This window comes from Jaculus jaculus, chromosome 6, assembly GCF_020740685.1.
Source record: "Jaculus jaculus isolate mJacJac1 chromosome 6, mJacJac1.mat.Y.cur, whole genome shotgun sequence".
NCBI classification, from domain to species: domain Eukaryota; kingdom Metazoa; phylum Chordata; class Mammalia; order Rodentia; family Dipodidae; genus Jaculus; species Jaculus jaculus.
This window is the reverse complement of record NC_059107.1, coordinates 137,780,735-137,808,136: the sequence shown is the minus strand read 5'-3', so window position 1 is coordinate 137,808,136 and position 27,402 is coordinate 137,780,735. Positions and strand designations below refer to the sequence as shown.

The 27,402-nt window shown below is 46.1% G+C and overlaps 1 protein-coding gene across 8 annotated transcripts in view; it reads left to right on the top strand.

The window, feature by feature from the left end:
• Nucleotides 1–9,306, top strand: part of Tmcc3 (transmembrane and coiled-coil domain family 3) — a 347,661-nt gene extending 338,355 nt beyond the window's left edge. For all 8 annotated transcript variants that reach the window (XM_045151745.1, XM_045151746.1, XM_045151744.1 and 5 more), the window contains one exon: nucleotides 4,992–9,306. In XM_045151745.1, the coding sequence (XP_045007680.1) occupies nucleotides 4,992–5,294 (303 nt within the window). In that variant the 3' untranslated portion in view covers nucleotides 5,295–9,306. The remainder of the gene's footprint in view (nucleotides 1–4,991) is intronic.
• Nucleotides 9,307–27,402: the final 18,096 nt, after the last annotated feature.

Here is a 27,402-nt window from a genome sequence, read left to right as displayed (position 1 = left end):
CTTCAGGTATGTGGGGCAAAAACGTTTCCTCTGTGCAGATGTTTCCCCTCCCCCTCCTGGCCCTGCTAACCCATGGCACAGACATTACTCCTGATCCCCAGTCAGATGGTAAGTATCTCTAACCAGCCCAGGTCCAGAACTATCAGAATTTTACGTGTGAGGGAGCCCCCGTCTTCAAGAGGCTTTCTGCCTAGATTAGGGAAGAGGGCCAGTGCAAATGCCAAATGGCTCAAGACACGTGAACTAGGGCCACATTCTATGGCCCAGACTGAACACAACAGAAATGCAGTCCTGTGGTGCCCAACAAGCTGGCAGGGGTGAGGGTTGATGGCAGCCACTCATTTAGTAGTAAAACGTTGGCTCTGAGTGTGAGTTGTGCCGCTTACCAGCTGTGTGGTCATGAGCAAGTCTTAAGTGTGTTTTCACCTCCGGAAGGGAGCAGCTTTTGTGTTTGAAAGGATAGCTAGCCAAGCACTTTATATGTCTCTTTTCCCATTTGCTCCTCAGCAGCCTTTGAAGGTTATTCCTGTTATTAGCCCCACTTCACAGATGGGGAGGCTGAGGCACAGAGACATGAAGTGACTGGCACAAGAGCTTGCAAATCAACCTTGAGTAGTAATTGAGAAGGATGGGCTAGAAGGAATGGGTAGGACCCAGAAGGATGCAGGCATGATTCATATAAACAAAGATGTGCTCCAGGACTTCCTAATGTGATACCTGGGCTGTCAGGAGACGACCCTAAGGCTTCCTGATTGCCTTTTTTTTTTTTCCTTTTTGAGGTAGGATCTCATTCTAGTCCAGGCTGATCTGGAATTCACTATGTAGTCTCAGGGTGCCCTCGAACTCACAGCAATCCTCCCTCAGCTTCCTGAGTACTAGGATTAAAGGTGTGCACCACAAAACATGAAAACAGCAGAAAGGTACTGTGTTTCTCTTGGAGTTTCTGTGAAGTCAGTGGTGTTTTTTTTTCCCCAGCCCCAGGGAGGCCTTGCGCACTCTCAATCCCATTTTGCACGGGGAATAATTGAAGCACAGGAGACGGCGCTTCCCCCTGCTGTGCGCACCGCAGTTTCCGCCGCACACGTTTTATTCTGCCGTCGTGGAACATGAGCCTGTGCTGATCCCAGAAGTCTGCTTGGACAGTTCTGGGAACCAGAGCATGAGAGCTGATGGGAACAAGGCCCCCGGAGAGCGTGGTGCAGGAGACACTGGGGATTGCTGGCTCTGCTGGGGATTAGGAGACCCAGCATCGCCACACCAACTGGCTTGAGAAACTTGAACCCATCTGGAAGCTTTAAGTGTTGTCTGGGGAACTGCACTTTCCCGTACTCAGTCTTCCGAGTTTAGAACAAACCTGTGATATCATGGGAGGGGTCTGAACGTTTAGGTTGATATTGTCCTTCCTAAAAATATTTTATTTATTTATTTATTTATTTATTTATTTATTTATTTATTTATTTATTTATGACAGGGGAGGGGCAGATAGAGAGAGAATGGGCACACCAGGGCCTTCAGCTACTGCAGACAGACTCCAGATGCATGAACCACCTTGTGCATCTGGCTTACTTGGGCACTGAGGAGCTGAACGTGGGTCCTTAGGCTTCACAGGCAAGTGCCTCAACTGCTAAGCCATCTCTCTAGCCCCAATAGTGTTCTTATTTTTAAGAAACATATTCTGGGGTGAGAAGGCCAGATAAAGGGAAAACTTCACAAAGAGAACTTTGACATTTTGACATTTTTTTTTTCCAAGTAGGACGCTGTACTTACTGTCCCCAGAGTCTGTCAGGCACATAATAAACAGCCAAAAGTTAGTGCTGACTGTTCTTTGTATTATATTGCTGGGTGGGGGGGGGGCATATTCTTCCGGTATTTAGAAATTGACTTCATCTTTATTTCCTGTGTTCTTCGTTCTTAGACATAAGCTTGGAACAGAGATGGGCTGAGATGATGTGGGTGGCAGTTGCCTATAGGCCCACAAGGGTTTTGTCATTATCTTAAGCAGTTGATACCCTCTGTGTATATTTTTTATTTTATTTTTTAAAGCTTTTTTAAATTTTATTTATATTTTTAATTTATTTTTGTTTATTTATTTGAGAGTGGCAGACAGAGGCAGAGAGAGAAAGAGGCAGATAGAGAGAGAGAGAGAGAATGGGCATGCCAGGGCCTCCAGCTGCTGCAAACGAACTCCAGATGCATGCAACCCCTTGTGCATCTGGCTAATGTGGGTCCTGGGGAATCAAGCTTCAAACCAGGGTCCTCAGGCTTCACAGGCAAGCACTTAACTGCTAAGCCCTCTCACCAGCCCCCAATTTTATTTATTTATGAGAGAGAGAGAGAGAGAATAAATAAGTGCAGCAGGGCCTCCAGCCACTGCAAATGAACTCCAGACTCATACGCCACCATGTGCATCTGGCTTACATGGGCTCTGGGGAATCGAACCTGGGTCCTTAGACTTTGCAGGCAAGTGTCTTAATGCTAAACCATCTCTCCAGCCTTTCCCCCTTTTTTGATCCTGAACATTCATTTGAAAGTATCTCACCATCACCCCTTCCTTTGTCTTCATGCCCAGTAAGTTAAACACTGGACCTACGAGAGTACTAAAAGTTATGGGGCATAGTAAGCAACCTTTGGTTCTGTCATCAAAATACACTGCCTCATTTTCTTGGAATTGTCTTTTAATAAGAAACTGTTAGCAGTTCTAAGGCGAATCTCAGATGAGTCCATGTGCACTACCTAGAGAAGAGTGAAAGTGACGGTCCTTTGACTTGTTCTGTCATCCCTGTCATGCCATACCTAGGATGGAGGAAACCCTGGACCAGATCGTTGAAAGTGTGCCCACTCTCCCGCACATGCCTGCCGGTGCCGGCAGCCAGCACTGCTTAAATGTGAAGATCTGAAAAAGTTTTATCCTTTGGTTGGCAGCCGAGCATAATGAAAGTTGCTATAGTAACAGAGAACCCTGTTCTTTGGCCCAGAGAGTATATTCAGCAAGAGAAAAGCAAATCGATGTTGGAGCCATTATACTTGCTTAAAGCCTGAAAAGATTACTGTACGCAACTACACAAACACATTGGCACACGATGGAGGCAACAGGCTGGTGAACAAGCAGGCACCTTGCACTGTCTCTCGTGGAGTCCTTGGCTCCCAGGAGGCTTGAACTTTTTTTCTGTGAAGCCTCACGTCGATGTGATTGGCACCCAGGCTCTTCAGCCAGTGTGTGGCACCTGCTGCATGTGTCGCTGGCTCAGTGCTGAAGAGGACATGGAGGGCAATGTGCGTCTATTTCCTGTCTGTGCACGACACGCATGTCTCTCAGTTGGGCAGGAGGCGCAGGTAGACTTGATCCAACTAGCGGATTTGGAGAAGGCTTCCTTCAGACTGTGCCGCTCAGGGTGAGACCTCACATGAGTGGAAGATGCACACACAGGTGAAGAGAGAAGGTAGAGAGGCACACGTTTCAGGCAGAGTACACTGCATGTACAACCCCCTCCCCCCCGCCGGTCTTATTTTCAGAGCTTGGAACAGGTCAGTTTGGCCAGAGCACCGTGTAGAAGCAGGAGGTCAGTATTAAGTGTGTGCAGCAGAAGAAAATGGCTGAGCTCAGGCCAAGCAAAGACTTGAGAGGTTTCATGAGAGGGAATATCGTAGGTGTGTACCTTTAAAGCGTCACATGGAGGGATGGAGAGATGGCTCAGCAGCTAAGGCACTTGCCTGCAAAGCCTATGGACCCAGGTTTGATTCCCCAGTTCCCACATGGTAGTGCATGCATTTAGAGTTCTTTTGCAGTGATTACAGACCCTGACACACCCATTCTCTCTCTCCCCCTTTCTCTCTCTCTCAAGTAAATAAGTAGAAATAAAATATTTTTTAAAGGTCACATGGGTTGTTACATGGAAAAAGAATTCATGGGGTTGAAGAACAAGGGTGAGATGGAACTTGTGTAAGATCATGACAGGCGAGAGGTCCTGATTACGTGGAGTAGGATGAAGAGTGAGAAGAAAAAGGGAAATGAGCTGATTAAGGTGGATATTTTATGTTATGTTTCACTGTTGTAATTGGATGGTGGGTTGGACAAGAGAGATTTCGAGGAGAGCCTGTTAGGCTTCTGCTGTGAGGAGCTGGTGCTATCCTGAGAAAAGGGATGTTAGAAGGGAGGTACGGCTGGCTGCAGGCACAGGGTAGATATGCTGCGCGAATGGACAGTGGACTGAGTCACATGGGGATGCTCTCCGGAAACGCTGATGGAGCTGGATATGTGAGTCAGTACCCGAGCGGACAAGCAGGCTAGAGATCCACCTGGGCTCGTCCATGTCTTACGAACTGAAGCCTCAGAATGTACGAGAACTGGGAGACGGCCTAGGGTGGTGTCCCAAGGAACGCAGCCTTCCCAGAGCAGGTGAAGCAGAGCTGCCCGCTGTCAGCCCCTCCCGCTCCCCAGCATTACGTGGACGTACAGACTTCCACTGAGGGAAGTGAGGCCTGCCTGGCAGCGGGAGGCAGGAAATACTACGGCTGAGGATGGAACAGAACTCAGCCCTACGCCTCCTCTCGGTTTGTTCTAATGGTGCCAAAAGATGTCAGTGTTGCATGTCACTTTATTTCAACTGTAAGCAGAGCCAAAAAAAAAAAAAAACCAAAAACAAAAAAAACCTTAACCATGGCCATGTAAGGTAGTGCATGCTTATAATCCCTACACTCAGGAGGTGGAGACAGGAAGGTTACAGTTAAGGCCAGCCTAGGCTCCAGGCAAACCCAGCACCATCATTCCTCATGCATGGTGTTTTATCGTTGCATACACCTGCTCCTACCGCCCATGGAAGAGAGCATAAAAAGAGCCTTGGGGTTCTTCCTTTATGTCTTTGTGTCACTGTCGGTGTGGATATTAGAAGCTGCTGGGCACTGGATCCTCTGATCAGGGGCTTATGCACCTGCGTCGCAGGGAGGCCTGTGATCTCCACGGCATCTGATCCTCGCTCTGCTCTTGCCCACAGGAAGCCTTGGAATCCTGCCAGACCCGCATTTCGAAGCTGGAGCTGCACCAGCAGGAGCAGCAGACCCTGCAGACAGACGCCGTGAACGCCAAGGTGCTGCTGGGCAAGTGCATCAACGTGGTCTTGGCCTTCATGACCGTCATCCTGGTGTGCGTGTCCACGCTCGCCAAGTTCGTCTCGCCCATGATGAAGAGCCGCTTCCACATCCTTGGCACCTTCTTCGCTGTGACTCTGCTCGCGATATTCTGCAAAAACTGGGACCATATTCTGTGTGCCATAGAGAGGATAATAATACCGAGATGAAGCCGCTCGTTTCTGCCTTCATGTCCTCTCCAGTTTTTATTTTGAAGAAAACTTCTGTGCATACATAGTACCAAATTTTGTAGCGAACGATTGTGCCAAAGATGGCAGGAAGGACTGGAGCGGTGTGGTGTAAATAATTACAACTCTCTTAACTCGGTAGCAGTTGCCAACCCAATCCCAGTTAACAAAACAGAGCTCTCCTCACATTGCTCACTGCCTTAATCACAGCAGATTCCTGCCCACCTGGCCAGCCCAACTTAGCCAGGCCCTTGTGCGTTGAGCACTTGGCATAATGAGTGACCCAGGAGAAAGGAGCCTCCCTCTCCCTTTCCCTTGAGTCTTTATCACAATGGAATCTCACAGTTGTCAAGGGCTGTGTTCTCCCTGAGTTCCATGAACAAGTAATGTGACTCAGGGAAGTGGGCATGCACAGTTGTTGGCAGTGTCGAGCCTTCGGGGCCTGTGAATGTCTGTGTCATCCTTCCCCCTTGTCCACAGATGACCACATGTCCCGCTTTGCGCCCCGTGCTCACAGTGGTCAATTGTATGTGATCCTGTAACCTGGAAGTCTAATGCCTGCTTATCCAACAACCATAGTAAGGCACTAGGATTTACAAATGGGCCTTCTTCTTATTCCCAGGGAACCACACTCCCGATCGCATCTTAACTGATTAGCAAATGCCCAGCCTCAGAGGCGTGTACTCTGACCAGCCTTAGCTGTGGCAAGTCCCTCCGAGGATGAGCGGCACGTTTTCTGACTCACGTTACTCCCAGGTCTAGGAAGATCAGGTGGGAAGGCTTACTCAGAGTTGTTCGTGTTGCCGGGTTGTTTTTCGAAGAACAACAGAAACGTAGTTTACAAAGCTCAGGTGCACTGAGGTAGGACCCCGGAGGCACAAGGAGGTGTGGTGTTTGCTCTGATCGGACGGTGACTGGATTAGTGGGACCCATTCATGCGGATGGAAATTGGTAAGGTTCACCTGGGGACGGGAAAGGGCAGCAAGAATAAAATAAATCCAGTGCAGTGTTGGCACCAGAGTTGCCATGTCTCTTGGGGTTGCACTGAGGCAAGTTCTGAGGTGACAGGATGAACACACTGCCGTGAAGCAGACAGCATGCAAGAGTCGCCATCTTTGCCTATTTGGGGATTGCCACACTGTCGCGGCCAGGTGACGACTGTCCTTTGAAATCTGTTTCTCCTGTGTGCACACCGGAAGGAGCACGGAGAAGGCTGTAATGGAAACTGCCATTCGGCCCCTGCTCCTCCCACACCACCGTCTCCCGACCAGTAGTTTGGAGATGCTTTAAGGGTTTTCTCCCACAAGACACCACACCTCCTAGATTTAGGTGCAATCATTTGCAAACCGCTGTTCTTAGGGAAATCTTCTGGAAAAATAATGTGACTGCGTGCCATGATTTGAAATGGAGGGGCTAAGCTTTTAGATCAAGTCTCGTGGATATGAGTGAGGCTCGCACAACTCCAGCCTTCTTTTTTATATGTATAATTCAGTTGTTTCCTAACTTCGTAAACTGTTCAACCATATTACTCCTAGCCAATTCCAGTTGCAAATGCTTTTTTTTTAAAAAAAAATAATAAATGAATAAACGTCACTTTGTGAAATGAAAATGTTTTTTAATCTGGGGCAAGAGAGATCCCAGCCCCACTTCTATCAAAAGGCTGTGTCCCTTTTCTTTGATAGACGCCCCCCGTGGCCTTCCAAGGTGACTGTATACACTGTGATCAATCAAGTCCAGGAGACAGATAAGGGCTCCAGGTCTAAGTAAGGGAGCAGTATACTTCATTTTGCTCTTGTAGTTTAATGACCAGCCTGCTCCTTCACCCGTGGGCTCCACGCTCCATCAGCTTACACCCTTAGGCAAGCTGAGCCCTGAAGGGCTCCCATCATTATTTATGAATCATTCCCGGTGTCACTTGGGACATGCAGTAGCCTGGGGTGGCTGTGGATACTGTCGGTGTTTCCGAGGGCATGAGTGAGATTGCCAGTCCTTGCTGCTTAGGCTCTCAAAAGACCCAGGAAGACATGGGCCTACTCTCATGGCACCATGCACCCTCCCAACACATGACCTAGCAGGATTGGCACCTCTCAGACCTGTGGTCAGACCAGTCTGATACACCAGTGAGAGAGTAGGAAAGAGTCTGAGAAAGCAGCTCCCTGTACACCCTTTACTCTGAGCTGTATTAACAGAATCTAGAGGCTGGCTCCATTCCCAAATAATGGGGTGGGACATCCAAATATCCCACCTGATCACGGGTTCCGTTGAAAGAATTCATATTTCTATCGACTCCCATTCAGTGGCACGTCACGTTGTTTCACTTAGATACAGTCAGCCAACCCGGAATAGTTATTTCTTCCTATGGAAAGTTCATCAAGCTTTCTGTTTGTTAATAAGATGCTACACTTTAGGGAACCCTCATAGCTTGTCTTTCTCTTGAAGAATATACCTCCTGCCGCTGCTTGTTCCCTTGAGTGTGTGACTTTTTCATTGATGAAATGAAATGTTACAAATGCACAATTAAAATAGTGAAATAGCTGTGACATATCCTGGAATTGGATATTGATTAGCATTCAAGTGTTGTGTACTTCCCGTTGCCATGTCTTGTGCATACTTAGTGATGAAAGCCAGTTGTTGGATGGGTAAGCCCCTGCTTACTCGGGAACATTAATGAGGGATTTAAGACACTGGATCTGGTGGATCTTTGATGACATGATCAAGATCAATCACATGATAATCAGTTTTTTTGGGGGGGGACAGAACGAAAGTCTTTAAAATACTATCTTCTGTGAGTTTTGAAATGCTCTTCTTTAGCTCATGTTTTGTGCATGATTAAAACCTCCTTTCCTTCCCCCGCCCTCCAAACCAGGGGGAAAAACGTAAAAACCACTCACAGTGAAGGGACAACGGGAAGCTCCCGCTGATTTTGGCGAGTGAACACGGGGTGCATCCTCTCAAGTTCCTGGCACGAATACTAGTGGTTTTGCCCCCCCATGATTCCCCCTTTTAATTTCAGTCCCTGATGCTCTCCCTGTTCTGTCAACTAGCATAGCATTCAGGCCACGGTAGCACTTGTGCCTTGCCACTCTTGTTTTCATTTCAACCTTGTCCCCTGTGTGTATTTACCGGCTTGCCACTTCTCTAGCATCAGGTTTAATTGCAGGCTGGAACAAGGTAGGAGCTAGTTTCCCTCAGGCAACTAATTACTTTTGTCCTTTCGGATTGAATTTTAAATACCAAGTTATTTTGCATTGGATAGGAACTTTTTTTCTTATTGAATTGAGGTGTAATTGTATTTGGTTTGGAAAAACAGATATGCTTATTACTCTGGACATGTGTGGTCAAACAACCTATTTTGCATGTTTCTGTAATTCGGAGTGTGGGCTGGCGTATACATCCACAGCAGTATTTAAAGGTCAGAGTTACTCTGGAAAATGTTTCAAAAAGGTTAGACGCTCACTTCAGGAGAGCGTGGGTTTATAAAGACAAATCACAGAAAAGAATGTTTTTTGGCCCATTTACAAAAGCAGTTTAAAAAGTCATTAACAAGGGGCTTGGTAACCCATTAGACATAAAGCAGGAACTCGCCTATAATTTCCTGAAGTCAGTGCAATTCTCTGCTTGTGAGAAGCTGGAAAGTGATGTATCTTGATTGTTTCAGCAATGACTTAGGTGTTGCTGTTCTAATTTATTTAAAGCATGTCTTCTGTGTTTGTCCTAAAGGAAACGTCTCCCCAAATGCGCTCCACGTTTACGATGCACCAAGTCAGTAGGTAGCAGCTGTAAACGTAGAAACCGGAAATGCTGATTGTGACATCTGTTGCAAAAGTCCCATTTTGTGAAATGCTATGTAGTTTTATATCTGCCTAAAATTGTAGTTTTTCTCTGTATATCTTCCCCATGGTGATGTCAATGAATTCAAAGCAGGTGCCATTCTTTTTTAAACACTTGATGTTAGCTTTGGTGTTAAATAAAAGAGTTAAGTTTCTTAAATTTTCGCATTTGTCAAATCCCGTCTCATGAGCAAATGTGTGTGTATAAATTTTCATAGACTTGCTGGGTGTGGTGGTGCATGCCTTTAATCCCAGCACTCGGGAGGCAGAGGTAGGTGGATCACCGTGAATTCTAGGCCACCCTGAGACTACATAGTGAACTCCAGGTCAGCCTGGGCTAGAGTGAGACCCTACCTCAAAAAAAAAAAATAATAAACTTTAAAAAATATTTAGTTATTTAAGAGAGAGGGAGAAAAAAAGCAAAGAATATGGAAGTGCCAGGGCCTCCACCACTGCAAATTCCAGACGCATGTGCCCCCTTGTGCATCTGGCTTTATGTGGGTACTGGGGAATGGAACCAGGGCTATTCGGCCTTAAAAACAAGCACTTCAACTGCTGAGCCACCTGTCTAGCCCTATACTTTATTTAATAAAAAACAAAACACAGTTTAAGGTTTATAACAAAATTGAGGAAAAAAAAAAAACAGGTTCTTGCCTCCCCTGTCCCCACCCAAACAGCCTCCCCCAATATCTACATCCCCCAAGGAGTGATTGTTATAGCTGATGACCCAATGTCAGCATGGCATTATCATTTAAACTCCATCATTTACGGTAGGCTACTTTGCATGGATTTAAACAGGTGCATAAGGATATGTAGCCACCACTGTAGCATTGTGCAGAATACTTTTTTTTTTTTTTTTTTTGGCTTTTTTGAGGTAGGGTCTCACTCTAGCCCAGGCTGACCTGAACTTCACTATGTAGTCTCAGGGTGGTCTCAAACTCACAGTGAATCTCTTACTTCTGCCTCCCAAGTGCTGGGGTTAAAGACGTGCCCACCCAAGAAGGTTTTTAAAGCAACAAAACTATTCCACATAAAATGGGGTGTACTGGTAAATGCCCTTAATCCCAGCACTCAGGAGGCCAAGGTAGGAGGATCACTGTGAGTTCAAGACCAGCCTGGGACTACATAGTGAATTCCAGGTCAGGCTAGAGCAAGACCCTATTTCAAAAACCAAAAAGTAAAACTTTCTCTGACTGGCATTTATCCCTTCTTGTCCCCCGTAACCGATTTTAAGCCAATTTCAAGTCTTCTGCAAAAAAAAAAAACAAAAAAACGGAAGACTATGTGTGATAATCATTCCTTCAACCCAGAGCAGGGGGCAATGGGTAGTTTATTTACAGTAAGTACTTAGAACCCTCAGAAATGTATGGCAGGGTGATTTAAAGGGGAAGTGATGGTGAGAAGGAGAGAAGGAGGAGGCAGAGCCTTCAGGAGCTAGAAAAAAAAGAGAACTGCTGGGTGTAGTGGCGCACGCCTTTAATCCCAACACTTGGGAGGCAGAGGTAGGAGGATTACCATGAGTTTGAGGCCACCCTGAGACTCCATAGTGAATTCCAGGTAAGCCTAAACTAGAGTGAAACCCTACCTCAAAAAGAGAGAGAGAGAGAACTATAAGCCAAAATAATCTCATCTTTCCTTAAATTGTTCCTTGTCAGGTATTTTGTCATAGCAGCAAAGAAAATAACAAATACAGAAGGACTCAGCACTCTGACTTTGCCTTTCCAGCCCTTTGCCGTTTTAGCCCTTTTTTCCACACAGCGCCAGGTTCCAAGCGATTTTCCCCATTGCTCCCCATCCTAAACCCTGTGGACACAAAATAACTGGAACTCTGAGATGATTAGATCAGTTTGGGGGCTGGAGATATGGCTTGGTGGTTAAGGTGCTTGCCTGCAAAGCCCAAGGACCCAGGCTTGATTCTCCAGGTCCTGTATAAGCCCGATGCACAAGGTGGCAAATGCGTCTGACATTCATCTGCATGGGTAGAGGCCCTGGTGTGCCCATTCTTTCTTCCTCTCCATCACAAAAATAAGTCCATTTTAAAAATTAAAAGGTTTGAATAATCTGAGTCCATTCCCTGCCCTGAGAAATGTCATGCTTGAATGTTGGAAATCATATGGGACACACTGTCACCTTGACACTATTGACATTTGATACTTGAAAATATGAACATAGAAAAAAGAAGTAATTGGAGAAAGGTTTGGTGGGTGGGTGGGTGCATGGGTGTGGTGGGCATACTTCTCTGTTTCCTGGGGAAAAAATGTTGAGGGAAAAAAATTTTAGTCATTTTGAGAGGGATTCAGGTGGCTTTGTTAGGCAGTGAGGGTGACTGGGTCCTTGAAAGTATCCTTGCACTGTCTACTAGAGACCAAAGTATGATCTGACTTCTTATCTCTTCCCTAGATCTGTTTTTCCACAACCTGGGCCCTTCCTGGGGGAAGGTCTTCTTTCCTAGCATTTAATCCTAACATTGTGGTTGGTCAAGTTCAGCCACCAGAACTTGGCATCATGTCTAGCCTCTTCCTGAGACATTCCCTAGCCCAGACCAATTAGCTACCTCTGGCTTACCTGAGCAGGAAGGTAAGGCCTACTGCCATAAGGTTATGAATATGCCTATGGGGAGAGGGCAAGCTCGCTGGGCTGTGTGACTACTCGGGAACCTCCAGCTCCTGGTGAGTTTCTCAGAACCCCCTAACCCCTCCTTTCCACATGGGCTCTTTACCTCCTCCTGCCCTCCACATATCAGGAACTCTTAGTACTTGCTTTTCTGTCCTCTCTACAGTTTTTCCAGACCTTCCACATGGGGTCTTGGGCCACGTGGGTATATTTATTTTCCTTCCCTTGATTCTGTATTTCCCTCATTAAATAATATAACAATTTAATAATTATCCCTTTTAGTCTTATTTTGTTCAATTCTTTGATTAAAAGTAGACATTTGTTTCTAGCTAATCATGAAAGCGCTGAAGAATAAAGAAATATTTTGGGGTTGTGAGTAATACATGGACTCCAAATATAAAGGAAATATTATCTTGGAAATCTGAAAATGTTCACAGTCACAATTTGACCAAATAACAAAACCTAACAGGATTTCAATAGCTCTTCTGAGTTTGCAACCAGAATTACTGGGGCTAGAGAGAGAGCTCAGTTGGTAAAGGATTTACTTGTCAAGCATGAAGAGCCACGTGATCTTAGTATCCATGATGAGAGTGGAAGTGTGCCCCTGTAATTTTAGCACTGGGGAGGCAGAGGCAAGAGGATCCATAGAGCTCTATGGCCATCCAGTCTGGCCTAGGTGATGATTTCTGCCAGCGAAAGTCCTGCCTCAAAGAAGATGAATAGCATTGTAGGGCATGACACCTGAAGATGTCCCCTGGCCTCCATACAAATGTACCTGCACTCACCCTTACACATGCATTAAAAAAGAGAGACTGGGGCTGGAGAGCTGGCTTAGCACTTAAGGCACTTGCCTGCACAACCTAAGAGCTCATGTTCTATGGGTCCCTGGATCCTCGGGGCCACGGTTCCCATAAGGCATCTAGGCCATGGTAGAGAAAATGGTCGTGAGCACAATAAAACAACCACTTTCGGGAGGCCGTCTCTGTGAACAGTGCAGTTTATTCAATAGGGAAATGGGTTTATAAGCAGTTGAGAGCGGAAAGAGGGTCCTAAGGGCATTGGTGGGTTCAAGGTTGCTAGGTGAAGCCTAGGGACATTCATTCCAATACATAGGGAGAGAGTCAGGTGATCTCCATCGTGGTGGGAAGAGGGTCGCAGGGGGATGGGCTGTGTGAAGGCTGCTGGCTGATAGGGAGTTTCCTAGGCAACCAGCCAAAGGTCACAGGGCTATGGGCAGAACCTAAGTTCATGTGTGCCAGGCTTGGAGAGGAAGCAAGCCTCCTGTAGCCTGGGTGTCCTTAGCCATGCCTGGCAGCTCAGACCCATCTCCTGAAGGCTCCAGTCTATGCCTGGCAGTGCCCGACAATGTTTGACTCTCTAAGGTCCATGTAAGCCAGACACACAATGAGGCAAGCCCACAAGGTCACACATGTGCAGAAGGGGACACACACGTCTGGAGCTTGATTGCAGTGGCTGGAGGCCAGCCTGAGACTCCATAGTAAATTCCAGGTCAGCCTGGACTAGAGTGAAACCCTACCTCAAGAAACAAAGTATAAATAAAAAATAAAGAATCAAATCTTGGCTGAATACAGGATACCATGGGATGTAGAGTATCTTCAGTGTTTTTCATAGTTGGTTAATATTTTGATTTTATAATCAATACTGAGAACACTACTTCACATGAATACATAATACAAGATGATAGATGTCTGCTTAAAGCCAGTTCAGAAATAGTTGGAAATTTTGCCCTAACTCCAAACTGAAATTTATTTTTTTATAAAACTAATCATCAATTCAAATGTTTTGAAAATATTTATCTATTTGCAAGCAAAGAAGGAGAAAGAGAGAGACAGAGACAGAGAGAAAATGGGTGCACCAGGGCCTCCAGGCACTGCAAACAGACTCCAGGCACACGTACCACTCTCTTTATCTGGCTATTACGTGGGTACTGGGGAATTGAACCCAGGATTTTAGGCTTTGCAGGCAAGTGCCTTAACCGCTAAGCCATCCTTCCAGCTCTCAAACCTTTTTTTTTTTTTTTTTTTTTTTTCAGGTAGCATTTCTACTCTAGCCCAGGCTGACCTGGAATTCACTCTGTAGTCTCAGGGTGGCTTCAAACTCCCAGAGATCCTCCTACCTCTGCCTCTCAAGTGCTGGGATTATAGGCATGCACCACCATGCCCAGCTTCCTCAAACAATTTTTACAATCAAATACAGATATAATGAAATTCTAATATCAACCAATTTGACACTGGCATGTTAAGGAATGACAGTAGGAAAATGTCTGGGTTTTCCATGATTAAACCATTGTTTCTATAAGAGCAGAAAGCTCTGGATATATAACAAAAATACTACAGTCCACAACAAACAGTAGTCTTGAATCTGAACAGAAGTGTTTCAGGCAGCATTCCTGGGCATTGCCTGACATAAGGGCACATACAGTCCAAAGTACATATGTGTGTTCCGAGCCAAGGCTCCAGTGAAGCCACATGATGCAATGCAGGTAAGTACTGCCAGAAACATCTCCGATTTATGTAACTTTTTTGTGTGTGTGATCCCTGCATTCAGTTATATGAATCCATATGGGGCCATTACCCATTGTTTAAGAATCTGAGGTTGGGCTGGAGAGATGGCTTAGCGGTTAAGCGCTTGCCTGTGAAGCCAAAGGACCCCGGTTTGAGGCTTGGTTCCCCAGGTCCCACGTTAGCCAGATGCACAAGGGGGCGCACGCGTCTGGAGTTCGTTTGCAGAGGCTGGAAGCCCTGGCGCGCCCATTCTCTCTCTCTCTCTCCCTCTATCTGTCCTTCTCTCTGTGTCTGTCACTCTCAAATAAATAAATAAATAAAAATTTAAAAAAAAAAAAAAAAAAAAGAATCTGAGGTGTTCACGCCTTTAATCCCAGCACTTGGGAGGCAGAGGTAGGAGGATCACCATGAGTTCGAGGCCACCCTGAGACTACATAGTGAATTCCAGGTCAGCCTGAGCTAGAGTAAGACCCTACCTCAAAAAACAAAAACAAAACAAAAAAGAAATCTGGGGTGTTGATACTACCTAACATTGTGCTGTGTAAGAGCTTTCCACACAGTATCTACTGGGATCACCCCAATGCCCAGTAAGACAAGGGCTATTATCCGCACTTCGCAGATAAGGAAACTGGGTTAACCGGCAGCATCATGCAGTGGGCGGTGGTGGAGTTGTTGATGCAGCCTCAAGTTTGTGTGACTCACCCCTATCTTGGTTCTTACTACCTCGGACTGAGCAGTCAGCTTCCAGAGGAGCTCCGAAGATCAGCAAAACAGCTGACACACCCCCGCCACCACAGAAGGGGTCACTTGGCATCCCAGGACTAGCACAGGCCATGGCTGTAGGTACAGATGGTGCATTTATACTTTTGCACCACTCGGTGTTCTGGGTGGGGCAGAGACACCTGAAGTTGGCATGGTAGATGGGGGGTGATAGATTTGTGGAGAAAGAGAACAAAAGCGATCAGAGAAACTCTGAAGCCTTCCTGGGATTTTTAGGGTACGTAGATGGCGATTGGCTTGGCTGAGTAGTCCTTGGCAATTTTGCTTAACTCTGAGACGGGGGAGTCCCTGGTGACTCCGCTCTGAGCTTCATGACATCTGCTACCATCTGTGATGACTACCTCTGAAATTTCGCTCCTTGCCTCAACCAGCCGGAATATATCCCCGGCCAGGTCTTGAACTGGACTCAAGCACTTAGCGAAAACAAGAGTGAGCCGTGTTAACAGCTGTTGTGGTCGTGGTTACCCTGCCTCGGGAATTGGACGCGGTATTTTTCTTGCTTGGCTTAAGAAATGAAGCCATGGAAGAGTAGAAAGCAAGCAAATTCATACCTGTGCCACCAGTTCTGGGCTCCTGAAGCTGAAGGAATTTCAGAGGACCGGACCCTCCTCTGATTCTTTTACTGTCCACGTGACAGCTCTCCATCAAAGCTGTTTGCTCCCAAAGTGCCTTTGACGTCTCTTCCATCTTCCTCATAGCTGGAAGCAGAGGCCTCGGCGAACAGCGAGACCCCCCCAAAACTTAGGCCATAGACAGGACATGCAAACACATACATGCACATTGGCTCAAGGCAGCCAGGATCCAAACACAGGCCTGGATCCAGGGAGAGGTGGCCTTCCACAGTGATCATGAGAAAGTCAATGGGATCTGACGGTACAGATCTATTTGTTCATTCAGCAAGTTGCTATCCTCAGAGAAAAAGCTGGAAGGACACAGGACACTGGAAGGACACAAGGGGGCTTGGCTGACTTTCTGGGGCACACCGGGGTACAGCCAGCCGTGTGTTCTTCAGGCTCTTGGAGGCGGGAATCCCCGCTGGCCAGCTGCAAAGGGTCTACTTGGTATACAGGTCACAGAGCCGGCTCCACACTTGACTGCTCAGGCTTCAAGACAATCTGAAGACTGTTTGTCTGGCTTCCTTGGGGACCCCTCACTCCCGGGGACAGACGGCTGTCCGGTCAGTCAGCCGTGTATATTTGAATGTAACTCGCTGCATTTGCTTTTTCTGCTCGGGGGTGGCTTTGTCAGCATGGAGGTAGCATGAGTCAGTTCGACAGGAGCGGTCCCCTGATAGACAAATAAAGTCGTTTCGGAACTCTGCTATGATTTGTGGAGGGCCAGGCAGCGAGGAAGCAGGTGATGCTATTCCTGTCAGCTGAGTCGACTGAGCAGGTGCCAGACAGGTGCAGGGAGCAGCTGGTGTGAGCTGGGGCTGTGACTGGGCCGGGTGGAACAGGCAAGGCCGGAGTCAGGGCACTGGATGGCTACTTGGTCTGCAGGGGAGCCAGTGGGAGGCGTGTTTGTGTGTGTGTGTGTGTGTGTGTGTGTGTATAGGGCTCTAGGACCCAGCACCCTGCTGAGGGGTTACTCATTGCTGACTCAGAGCCAGGTGCTCATTTGCATATTGTTCCTTTCCAACCCAGGGGAGCAGGAACACCAGGAGCATCCTTCCCTGTTATAAACAGAACCACCCCGATCTGCTGCGGCCCTTGCTGTTGTTACAGTGGCTCTGACCTAGGAACAGTTCCGTGGTGGAGGGCTCTATTCAGGCCTGCCCACAAGGCTAGATGTAAACTGGAACTGAAAAGGAAAAAGGAAACACCCAGGAGGCTCATTTCCTCTGTAGGAATATCATTCCTCTCCTGTCTTCTTAACTACCACATTTCTTTTTCATTTTTGCACACATGTGTATGGGTGAGGTGTTCATGTGTGTGTGACCGCATGCATGTGGAGGCCAGAGGATAACCTCAGTTGTCATCCTCAGAAACACTGTCAACCTTTTGGGGTTTTTAATTTTAGTTTTTAAATTTTTATTTATTTATTTGGGGGGCGTGGAGAAGGAGAATGGGTACTCCAGGACCACCAGCCACTGCAAACAGTCTCCAGACACATGTGCCACCTTGTGCATCAGGCTTATGTGGGTCCTAAGGAATTAAACCTGTGTCCTTATGTTTCATAGGCAAGCACCTTAACCACTAAGCAATTTCTCCAGCCCCTGGGTTTTTTGTTGTTGTTGTTGTTTGTTTGTTTTGAGATAGGGTCTTACTTTAGCCAAGGCTGACCTGGAATTCATGGTGATCCTCCCACCTCTGAGTCCCAAGTGCTAGGATTAAAGGTGAGCACCACCACACCCTGCTCCTAAATTGTTTTTTGAAGGCAGGATTCCACTCTAGCCCAGGCTGACCTGGAAATCATCCTGTCATCCTAGGCTGACCTTGAACTTATGGCAATTCTCCTATCTCAGCCTCCTGAGTACTAGGACTAAAAGGCATGTACCACCACACCTGGCTTACTATATACCCTTTTGTAATATAAATATTTTATTTATTTATGAGAGAGAAAGAGACAGATAGAAAGAGAGAATGGGCACACCAGGGCCTCTAGCCACCATATACAAACTCTAGACACATGTGCCCCCTTGTGCATCTGGCTTAAGTGGGTCCTGGGGAATCGATCCTGGGTCCTTACACTTCGCAGGCAAATGCCATAACCCCTAAGCCATTTCCCCAGTGCTCCTGTACACCTTTTTAAAGACTTGGGTCTCTCATTGACCTGGAGGTCACCAATTAGACTACACTGGATGGCCAGCAAGCCTCATGGATTCTCCTGCCCCTGCCTCCCAAGTGCTGGGATTACAGGCGCATACCACCACACCGCACATTTTTGTGTGGGTACTGGGAATCAAACGTAGGTCCTCATGCTTGAGAGGTGACCACTATATCTCCACTACCATATTTCTTAAAGAAATAGTTTTTATTTCCCAATCTTAGCATTTCTTAATCCACTGAAAACTAGCAGCAGCTTCCAACGCTTCCCTCAGTGGGGCCTCCAATGGTCTGTTTTCATAACTGAAGGATACTTGGTGTTACTGCCACTGTGATGTTCATGGGGCTGAAACATTTCATCCCCACTGTATGTTTTCCTGACAACAGTCTTGTTCTGTGGCTTGCTACCTCCTCCTCTCTCTGGTCAGCTGTGTCTGCTCTGTCTCACCCCCCCGTCCCCCACGCATGGACTTCCGTGACTCAGCCATTGTCCGCATGACTAACACCGAGCGTGAACCTGCCTCTCTTCTGAGCCACGGGCCCATGTTTCTCTTCTTCTTCCTCTTCTTAATTTAATTATTTAAGAGAGAAAAAGACAGAATGGGCACACCAGGGCCTCCAGCCCCTGCAAATGAACTCCAGATGCGTGCACCCTCTTGTGCATCTGGCTTAAGTGGGTCCTGGAGAGTAGAACCAGGATCCTTTGACTTTTACAGGCAAATGCCTTAGCTGTCAAGCCATCTCTCCAGCCCTCTCTTCTTCTATTTGCTCTTCTTGTAATCTTCTGATCACCTCAAAGTATAAAATCCAAGCTCACTGTTCTGCCCTTCCCTCAAATGTTTCATCTGCACCATCTAAGTGTCTACTTCCATCTATTCACCACCCCAGTGACCAGTCCTTCTGGTCCATGCCAGAGTCAGGAAGTCAAGTCAATTCTGTCTTCTGCTTAAAACCCACGCTTGTCCACCTCCTTCTGTCTTACCTGCCAATACCTTGGTTCACAGCACCAGGATTTCTCCTCAATAGAGTTGTAACAGCCACTTGACTGATCTTCTGGCCTCCCCTGTGAGACTGTTCCTGCGAGCTTCCTTCAATACAGATCAGGTCACTCTGTCCCACTTCTTAAACCCTTCAGTGTTTCCCCACTGGCCAGAAATCAAGTGTGAATCAGAGTGCAGCCCACCAGCTCCTCAGCGTACCTGAGCCCACCCAGTGTGCCCAGTTGCCCCAACCTCCTGCCCCAAGCTTCATACATTGGGCCTTGAACCTGGCTTGCTCTCTCCTGTTCTTGAATGACATACGTGTGTTTCCTTCTGCTTGCAATCATCTCCCTCTTTCTCCCCCTTCTTGTCCTTGTCCCTGTCATCCCCCAAGACCCTCTTAACAGCATCCCTCCTGTTCTTTCCCGCCTGGTTCTGGGCTCTGGACAGCAGTGCTTTCAAAATGCCTTTATCTTGCGTTTAGGAAGTGATGGCTTCATGTCTGCTCCTATAGCGGACCTGGAGCTGTTTGTGGCCCGAGCCACATCTTACTTGGACTTTTCCCAGAATGTCAGTGGGGGCCTGGCACGGAGGCGGTGCTTCACCAGTGCAATGAGTCACATTGACTGTGCAAGTTTGCTTCTCATGCATGCCACTGTTCTCCTTCCTACGAGACTGTGAGCACTCGGTGGGACGGGAACTCCTTCTTTGACCTCCCACACCCACACCCACATCAATGATTGCCACTGAAGAAATATTATTGAACATGAATTGGGTTTACTCAAACTTTCTACCAGAAACCTCTCCCAGCGCAGAGGGATAAAGGTCTCTAACTACTGCACAGCCACTTGGCAAAGCTCCCCTTTGACTCCACTTCCCCTAGTACTGACCTCTACCTAACCCTGCCTTTCCCGTCCCCTCCTTACATCTAAACTAGGAGAAAGTCTGGGCCCATAAAACTGGAGGCAGAATCTCCTGTTGGCTAAAAGTAGACATGTCTGATCCTAACCCAGACAGGATTAAGGTGCTTTTCATCCTTTTTTGTGTAGTTTTTAAACTTTTTATTGATAACGTCCATACATACAGACAATATGTCATGATCATAGTCCCTTCCCACCACCCTTCCTTTTCCCCTTTCTAACTCTGACCCTCCCTCCATCACACTGAAACCCTTCTTCTTTTCATCCAGTTTTACTTCAATTGACACATGATAACTGTTCACATTTCTGGGGCACAGTGTGACATTTCAGTACATGTGTACAGTGTATAGTGATCAAGCTGAGATAGGATACCTGTCACCTCAAATACGTATCATTTCTCTGTGATAAGAACATTCAAAACCCCCTCAAAGCTATTTTGAAATACATAGTTTATTATTGTTAAATACGGTAGCCTTTTTATTTTCATCATCCAAATGAGGACTACGTTAAAACAAGGAGATACAGTAGGGCATGGTGGCACATGCCTCTAACTCTATTGTTTGGGAAACCAAGGCAGGAGGATCATAGCTTCACCCCGGGATAGCTATATAGGGTGATTCTATTTAAATAAAAAAAAAAAAACAGGGCTAGAGAGATGGCCTAGCCATTAAAACACTTGCATGCAAAGCCAAAGGACCCAGGTTTGATTCCCCAGGTCCCATGTAAGCCAGATGCACAAGCTGACAATGGCTGGCATGCCCATTTTCTCTCTTGCTCTCTTTTCATATATACATATGTGTGGGTATTTAATCTTTCTTTCATAAATAAATAAAATATATTTTAAAAACAGGGCTATGGAGATAGCTCAATGGTAAAGCATTTGTCTCTCAAGTAGGAAGAACTGAGTTTGATCCCCAGTACTGACATAAAAATACTTGGCACAGTAGTGTACTTCTGCATTTCCAGCGCAAGGGAGGTAGAGATAGGATTCCCAGAGCTCACTGGCTAGCCAGTCTAATCTAGCCTGTGATTTCCAGGCCACTTAAGACCTTGTCTCAAAAAGAAATGTACAGCATACTTAAGGAACACTATCCAAGTCCTCTGGTCTGTACATGCACCTGCACGCCTACACATTAAAAAAGAAGAAGAAGAAGAAGAAGGGCCTTAAATTCTGAAGAACATTTGCACAACAAAGAGAAACAGTTCCTATTTTCTCTCTCTACCCTGGCAAGCCTGAGAAGGGCTGCATCTGTCTGTCACTGTGCATCCAAAGAGTCTGTGAGGCTGAATGGAGTTCACAGCCCTCTCTGTCTGACCGGGCCATCTCTAACATGTCTTAAGGATCCTGAAGTAGGATGCCTTCTGTAATTTCAGTGATTTCTAAAGACAATAACATTGTTAGAATTTTTTACCACCCTCCTTCATCTCCCCTCCATATTATCCCCTTTCCACTGAACCCCATCTTCTTTCAACTAGCCCCTCTTCTATTTTGATGTCATCATTTCCCCCCCTCACAGTTATACAAGTCTTACATCAATAACTGTGAAGTCGTAGATGTAATGGCCACTTTGTGTTTGAAAGACAGCATTCTAAGGCACTCCTCCCCATCCTTTGGATCTTACAAAGAATGTTAGAAATGTTGATTACCTGAGTTTTCTGGGATACCTGTAAGCCATCATCTCAGAATAGGATGGCCAGATGGTCTAGAGAGGGGCTTGGGCTCCAGCTGCAGTTACACAGCTCCCCCAGGCCCTGGTCTATCTCTCCTTGGAGCCTTCCATTTAGTATAGGCAATTGAAGGTCTATCTCAGGTCCCAGGACTGTATATTTACCTACGCAGTATGTTTAGATAGTATTGATCCATGAACAAACTTGTATTCTGTGATCACACACACTGTATATATTTAGGGATGTTTATATAAGCAAATAAAACTTAAAAGAATTTCTTAAATTATGAAATAATCTCAACCAGAAACATTAGGTAGTCAGTTCAAAGATTTGTTTTTGAGGTAAGGGTCTCACTTTAGCCCAGGCTAACCTAGAATTTACTGTGCATTCTCACGGTAGTCTTACACTCACAGCAATCCTCCTACCTCTGCCTCCTGAATGCTGGGATTAGATGTGTCCACCACCATACCTGGCTTCAAAGAAATATTTTTCCTGAACCTTTTGAGATTAAGTTGCCAGTCTAGTTCCCATCTGGTATTTATAGATACTTGATCCCTCTCTTCAGTGTATAATTCCTAAAAATCTCCTACAAAATCAAACCCAGTAATCAGAATCAAGAAGTCAAACGTGTCTTACTGACCTTGTTCCTTTGTTTTAGCTGCCCTAATTGCCCTGCAATGTCCTGCAGAGCGAAAGGATGCTGGTCAGAGTTGAGAGTTCTAAGGATCTCTTGGCTCTCAATTGCAGTTCCCCAGTGTTTCCTTGACAGCCATGCTTTTGGCACTTTTGAAGATTACTGAGTAGTTATTTTGTGGCATGTCCTACAGACTGATGTTTCCTCATAACTAATGCAGGTTAACCATCTCTGGCCAGAATCGCAGAAGTGTCCCCATGGTCTCACTACCTCCTACCGCATGGGGTTCGGTTTCAGTCTGCCCCATTACTTTGATCACTCAATTAAGGCCCTTACTGTATCGACATTTTCTCTATATAATCAATAAGTGTTCTTTAGAAAGGGACTCCAGAAGCCGGGTGTGATGGCACATGCCTTTAATCCCAGCACTCGGGAGGCAGAGGTAGGAGGATTGTTGTGAGTTCGAGGCTACTCTAAGACTACATAGGGAATTCCAGGTCAGCCTGAGCTAGAGCAAAACCCTACCTTGAGAAAACAAAACAAAAAGGTCGGGGGGGGGGACTCTGAATTCCCCCCTCCTCATCATGCTTTCAATTAATTCATTCGTTTCCTTCTATCAGCATGGAGGCATGATGTTCTATTTTATTTTAAGGGGTATTACTGCAGTTACCTTCTCATTGCTAGAATAAAACACCCCACCAGAAGCAACATAGGGAAGGAGTTTATTTCACCTTTCAGCCTCAAGGGGAAGTTTTATCATGGCATGACAGAGCAAGGCTGGACATCCCATCTTGCCATAGTAGCTGGGAGGTAGCTGGAATGAGCTAGCTCTGGCAAGGGGAGCTTGGGTTATAACACCGTATAGTGCCTGCCTCCAATCCCGCACCTCCTCCAGCGAGGCTCAACCTCCCAAACTGTCAGAAGCTGGGAACTGAGTATGGGGCTTAATCCCAAACACATGAGACTATGGGGGACATTTCATATTCAAACTACTACTATCAAAATAACCAAATGATTGTTGTTCATTTTAATGGTAAATAGTCTTCTGTTTGGCCAGTGTGAATTCACGCCAGCAGTCTTTAGCAGCTTTATGGAATGAACATACCTTTATAAAATTCATAATGGAAGCCCCTACCTCAAATGTGATGGTTTGCGTATGAGGCCTAGGGGAGGTGATTAATGGTGGATTTTCTCTTTGAGGTAGTGCTCCCAGGATGGAAGGAATATCCATCTAAGAAGAGGATCAGGGGGATGGAGAGATGGCTTAGTGGTTAAGCACTTGCCTGTGAAGCCTAAGGACCCCGGTTCGAGGCTCGATTCCCCAGGACCCATGTTGGCCAGATGCACAAGGGGGTGCATGTGTCTGGAGTTCGTTTGCAGTGGCTGGAGGCCCTGATGCACCCATTCTCTCTCTCTCTCTCTGCCTCTTTCTCTATTTCTCTCTCTCTCTGTCACTCTCAAATGAATAAAATAAACCAAAACAATTATTTTCTTTTTAAAAGAAGAGGATCAGTTACTGGAGCCTGCTTTTTTTATTTTTATTTTTTACTGTTTAATTTTTTTTTTTTTAAGAGAGAGTGAGATAGAGAGACAGAGAGAGAAAGAGAATTGCCCAAGGGCCTCAGCCACTGAAATCGTATTCCAGATGTTTGCGCCACCTAGTGGGCATGTGTGACCTTGCACTTGCCTCACCTTTGTGCGTCTGGCTTACGTGGATTCTGGAGAGTTGAACATGGTTCCTTAGGCTTCCCAGGCATGCATTTTAACTACTAAGCCATCTTTAGAGCCTGAGCCTACTTTTTTTCCACATAGAAGGACATAGCAAGAGGATAAGAAAAGGCCCTCAGCACAAGTTGACTTAGGGAGGAGATTGGGCTTCTCAGCCTTCAGCACTGTGGAAAATACATGTCTGTAGCTTAAGCCACACCATCTACAGTATTTTGTTACAGCAGCTGCAGGTGACTAAGACAATGTCTGAATGTGTTTGTACATATGTTCACATAGATGCATATTTAAATCTACACTATTTTTTTTCTTGGTTTTTCAAGGTGGGGGGTCTCACTTTGGGCTGACCTGGAATTCACTATGTAGTTTCAGGGTGGCCTTGAACTCACAGTGATCCTCCTACCTCTGCCTCCCAAATGCTGGGACCAAAGGTTTATGCCACCACAACCTGTCTAAATGTACACTTTTACCTACCTCTATATACATGTTGAAAATCAGGAGTGCACACCTCTGATACTCATCAGCATCTCTGAGTTTATTCCAGCTTCCTTCTTTTCCATGCTTGCAACTCCTTTCCCCAGTGGTATAAACACTGACATCCACTGTGTTAATGGATGATGACATTTGAGGATTCTTGACTTATTAGAGGTTATGTCCTGATAAACCCATCACTGAGTTGAAAATATTATAGTCCAAAATGCTTGCGATCATAACACTAACCTATCAAATGTCAGACTTAGCAACACAGCACACCATAGAGAGTAGCAGGTGTTTCCCCTCATGATTATGGGGCCGGCGGGGGACCCTGACACTGCCTAGCTTCGAGTGACATACTACATATCCCTAGCCCAGGAAAAGAGCCACATGCGAAATTTGGAGCCAAGTCTATGAAAGAGGCATTTGTTCCCGCACTGTTATAAAGTTGACAAATTGTAAGTGGAGTCATCAGAAATGGGAGACCATCTGTACTCATTCATTTGTTGTTCTGCCCTCCATATGTAACACCTCACTTCTGCCGTCCACAGCTCCCCCAAGGGAGTAGTAATGTGGGCACTACCATGAAACACCAGGCTGCCAAGGCACTGGCTCTGCCTCCTCACTAGGCTGCGGTCTGGGACACCCTTGCTGGGTAGTCCCCAGGCCTGAAGGTCCTCTGCTCCCTGTTCACACAAGCTCAGGGCTGCCCATTCAAAGGAGCACTTTTCCTCGACCCTAGACAAATTCTCTCCCCTGTGTCCTCCCTCACCTAACTTGAGTCCTGCTCCAAGCCAAAACCCTCCCCCAAGGCTCCTTACCTAGTTCTGCCCCACGAACCACTAATGGCTTTAGAACTAAATTGATCAGGAAGAGAAAGAAAGGGAACAGGGGCAGGGAGAGCAAATTCGCGGTACATATTTCCCCCAGTTATTTTAGTAATACAAAGAGAACTGGAGAATACTTTGGGAAATACAGACAAAGAAAAAGACAAAGGTCTCCATTAATTCTTCCACCTACAGAAACACTTTCCTTCCAAAACGTGCCCAAATCAGGCAAATAAAGTTTTTTAGGAAAGAAATGAAGCAGCTGGGCATGGTGGGGCACACCTTTAATCCCAGCACTCGAGAGGCAGAGGTAGGAGGATTACCGTGAGTTCGAGGCCAGCTTGAGACTTCATAGTGAATTCTAGGTCAGCCTGGACAAGAGTGAGACCCTACCTCAAAAAAAAAAAAAAAAAAAAGAAGAAGAAAAGAAGAGAAAAGCAATGAAGCTACTAGGTTTCTTTTCTATTTGTTTTTCGTTTTTGTTTTTTGTTGAAGAAGGAACACATCCCCCTGATTGGAAACTTGACACTGAACTGCTGTGCCCTCCCTGCGTTCCATATGCACGTGCGGCAGATGTGTGCTCTGTTTCTCCACATGGCTAGACGTTTACCTTTCTGGAATATGTCCTATGAATCTCTTCGTTCCAAAGTATTTTATAAAATATGAACTTTCCAAACATTTCTGTACCTGGGCTCTTCCAAAGTATAATTTTAAGTGACTGTGTGGTCTCCTGTTGAATGTGGGTGATGTGTTGTGGGCTAGTCACCATCATGACTATTGTAAATGAAGCTTGGTTTGTAACATTTGCCATCAGTCTTGGCCTGGCCATGCTAGCGGAATCAGGAAGTCACCCAATGCGATAAGGCAGGTCAGCCATTCTCCCTGGGTGACAATGGCCTTTTGACCTACAGCTGGATTCAGCAAGGGGAGGCTTGATTTCTTCGCTATCCCATGTTCCAGAGGTGGGTGGCTAAACCAGTTTTGAGTTACATTCTAGACTACAAAAGACAAAATTGCTACAACCCAGTCCCTGAGAGGAAAACTCTCACAAGATTTAATTGAAGACCCCACCCACTGAGTTCTTTTTTTTTAGTCTGTCCTTAATTTAATTTAATTTTCTGTAGACTCTTTTATTGAAAACTTCCAGAATTATGGACAATAAGCCATGATAATTCCCTCCTCACTCACACTTTCCCCTTCACAAATCCATTCTCCATTATATCCCCTCCCCCTCTCAATTAGTCTCTCTTTTTTTAAATGATTTTAATAAATTTTTTGTTTACTTATTTATTTATTTGAAAGTGACAAGCAGAGAAAGAGGCAGAGAGAGAGAGAGAGGGAGAGAGAGGGAGAGAATGGGCGTACCAGGGCCTCCAACCACTGCAAACAGAACTCCAGACGCGTGCACCCCCTTGTGCATCTAGCTAACGTGGGTCCTCGGGAATCGAGCCTTGAACCGGGGTCTTTAGGCTTCACAGGCAAGCACTTAATTGCTAAGCCATCTCTCCAGCCCTAGCCTCTCTTTTTTATTCTGATATCTACATCTTTTCCTATTATGAGGGTCTTGTGTAGGTAGTATCAGGTATTGTGAGGTTATGGATATCCAGGCCCTTTTGTGTCTGGAAGAATGCATTGTACTCTTCCTTTGGTTCCTACATTCTTTCCACCACCTCTTTTCAATGGACCCTGAGCCTTGGAAGGTGTGATAGAGATGTTTCAGTGCTAAACACTCCTCTGTCACTGCTGAGCACTATGGTGCCTTTTGAGTCATCCCAGAGGTCACTGCCATCTGCAAAGAGAAGCTTTTCTAACCTGAAAGTGAGAGCAGCATTAATAGATGAGTATAACTGTTAAGAGAAGTGCTTAGAGGGCAGTTTGGTGAGCATGATACATGCATTTAGACACCAGCAGGCGTTACACCCCCAGGGCTCATGACCTCCAAGGTCACTCATAGGTTTTCAGTACCGGGCATGTATTCCCTCCTGTCAAACAGGCCTCTAGTACACGTAGTGCACGGTTTGTTTCCTCATAACAGGCATGCCGCTATTGCACCTGTTGGCTCATTTGGCCTGGCTGGCCAAAATTAAGGCTTGCAGTCAGGGTCCACCATTGTTTCTCTCTACTGATGGCTTCTCTTTCCCATGGGGCTGAATGCAGCATAGCTTTTCCCAGCTTTCTGTCAAATGGTCTACAGGGAGGAAGATTTCAGCTCAGTTCCAGCTTGATTTCTCCATGATCTAGCAGCCCAGGTATGTGGAGTCTTCAGCAATAGAATCTTATCATTTATTCCTGGTGGGAATCCAAGAGCCTTGGCAATGGCCTGCAATATTTTGGAGCATCAGGGACCTC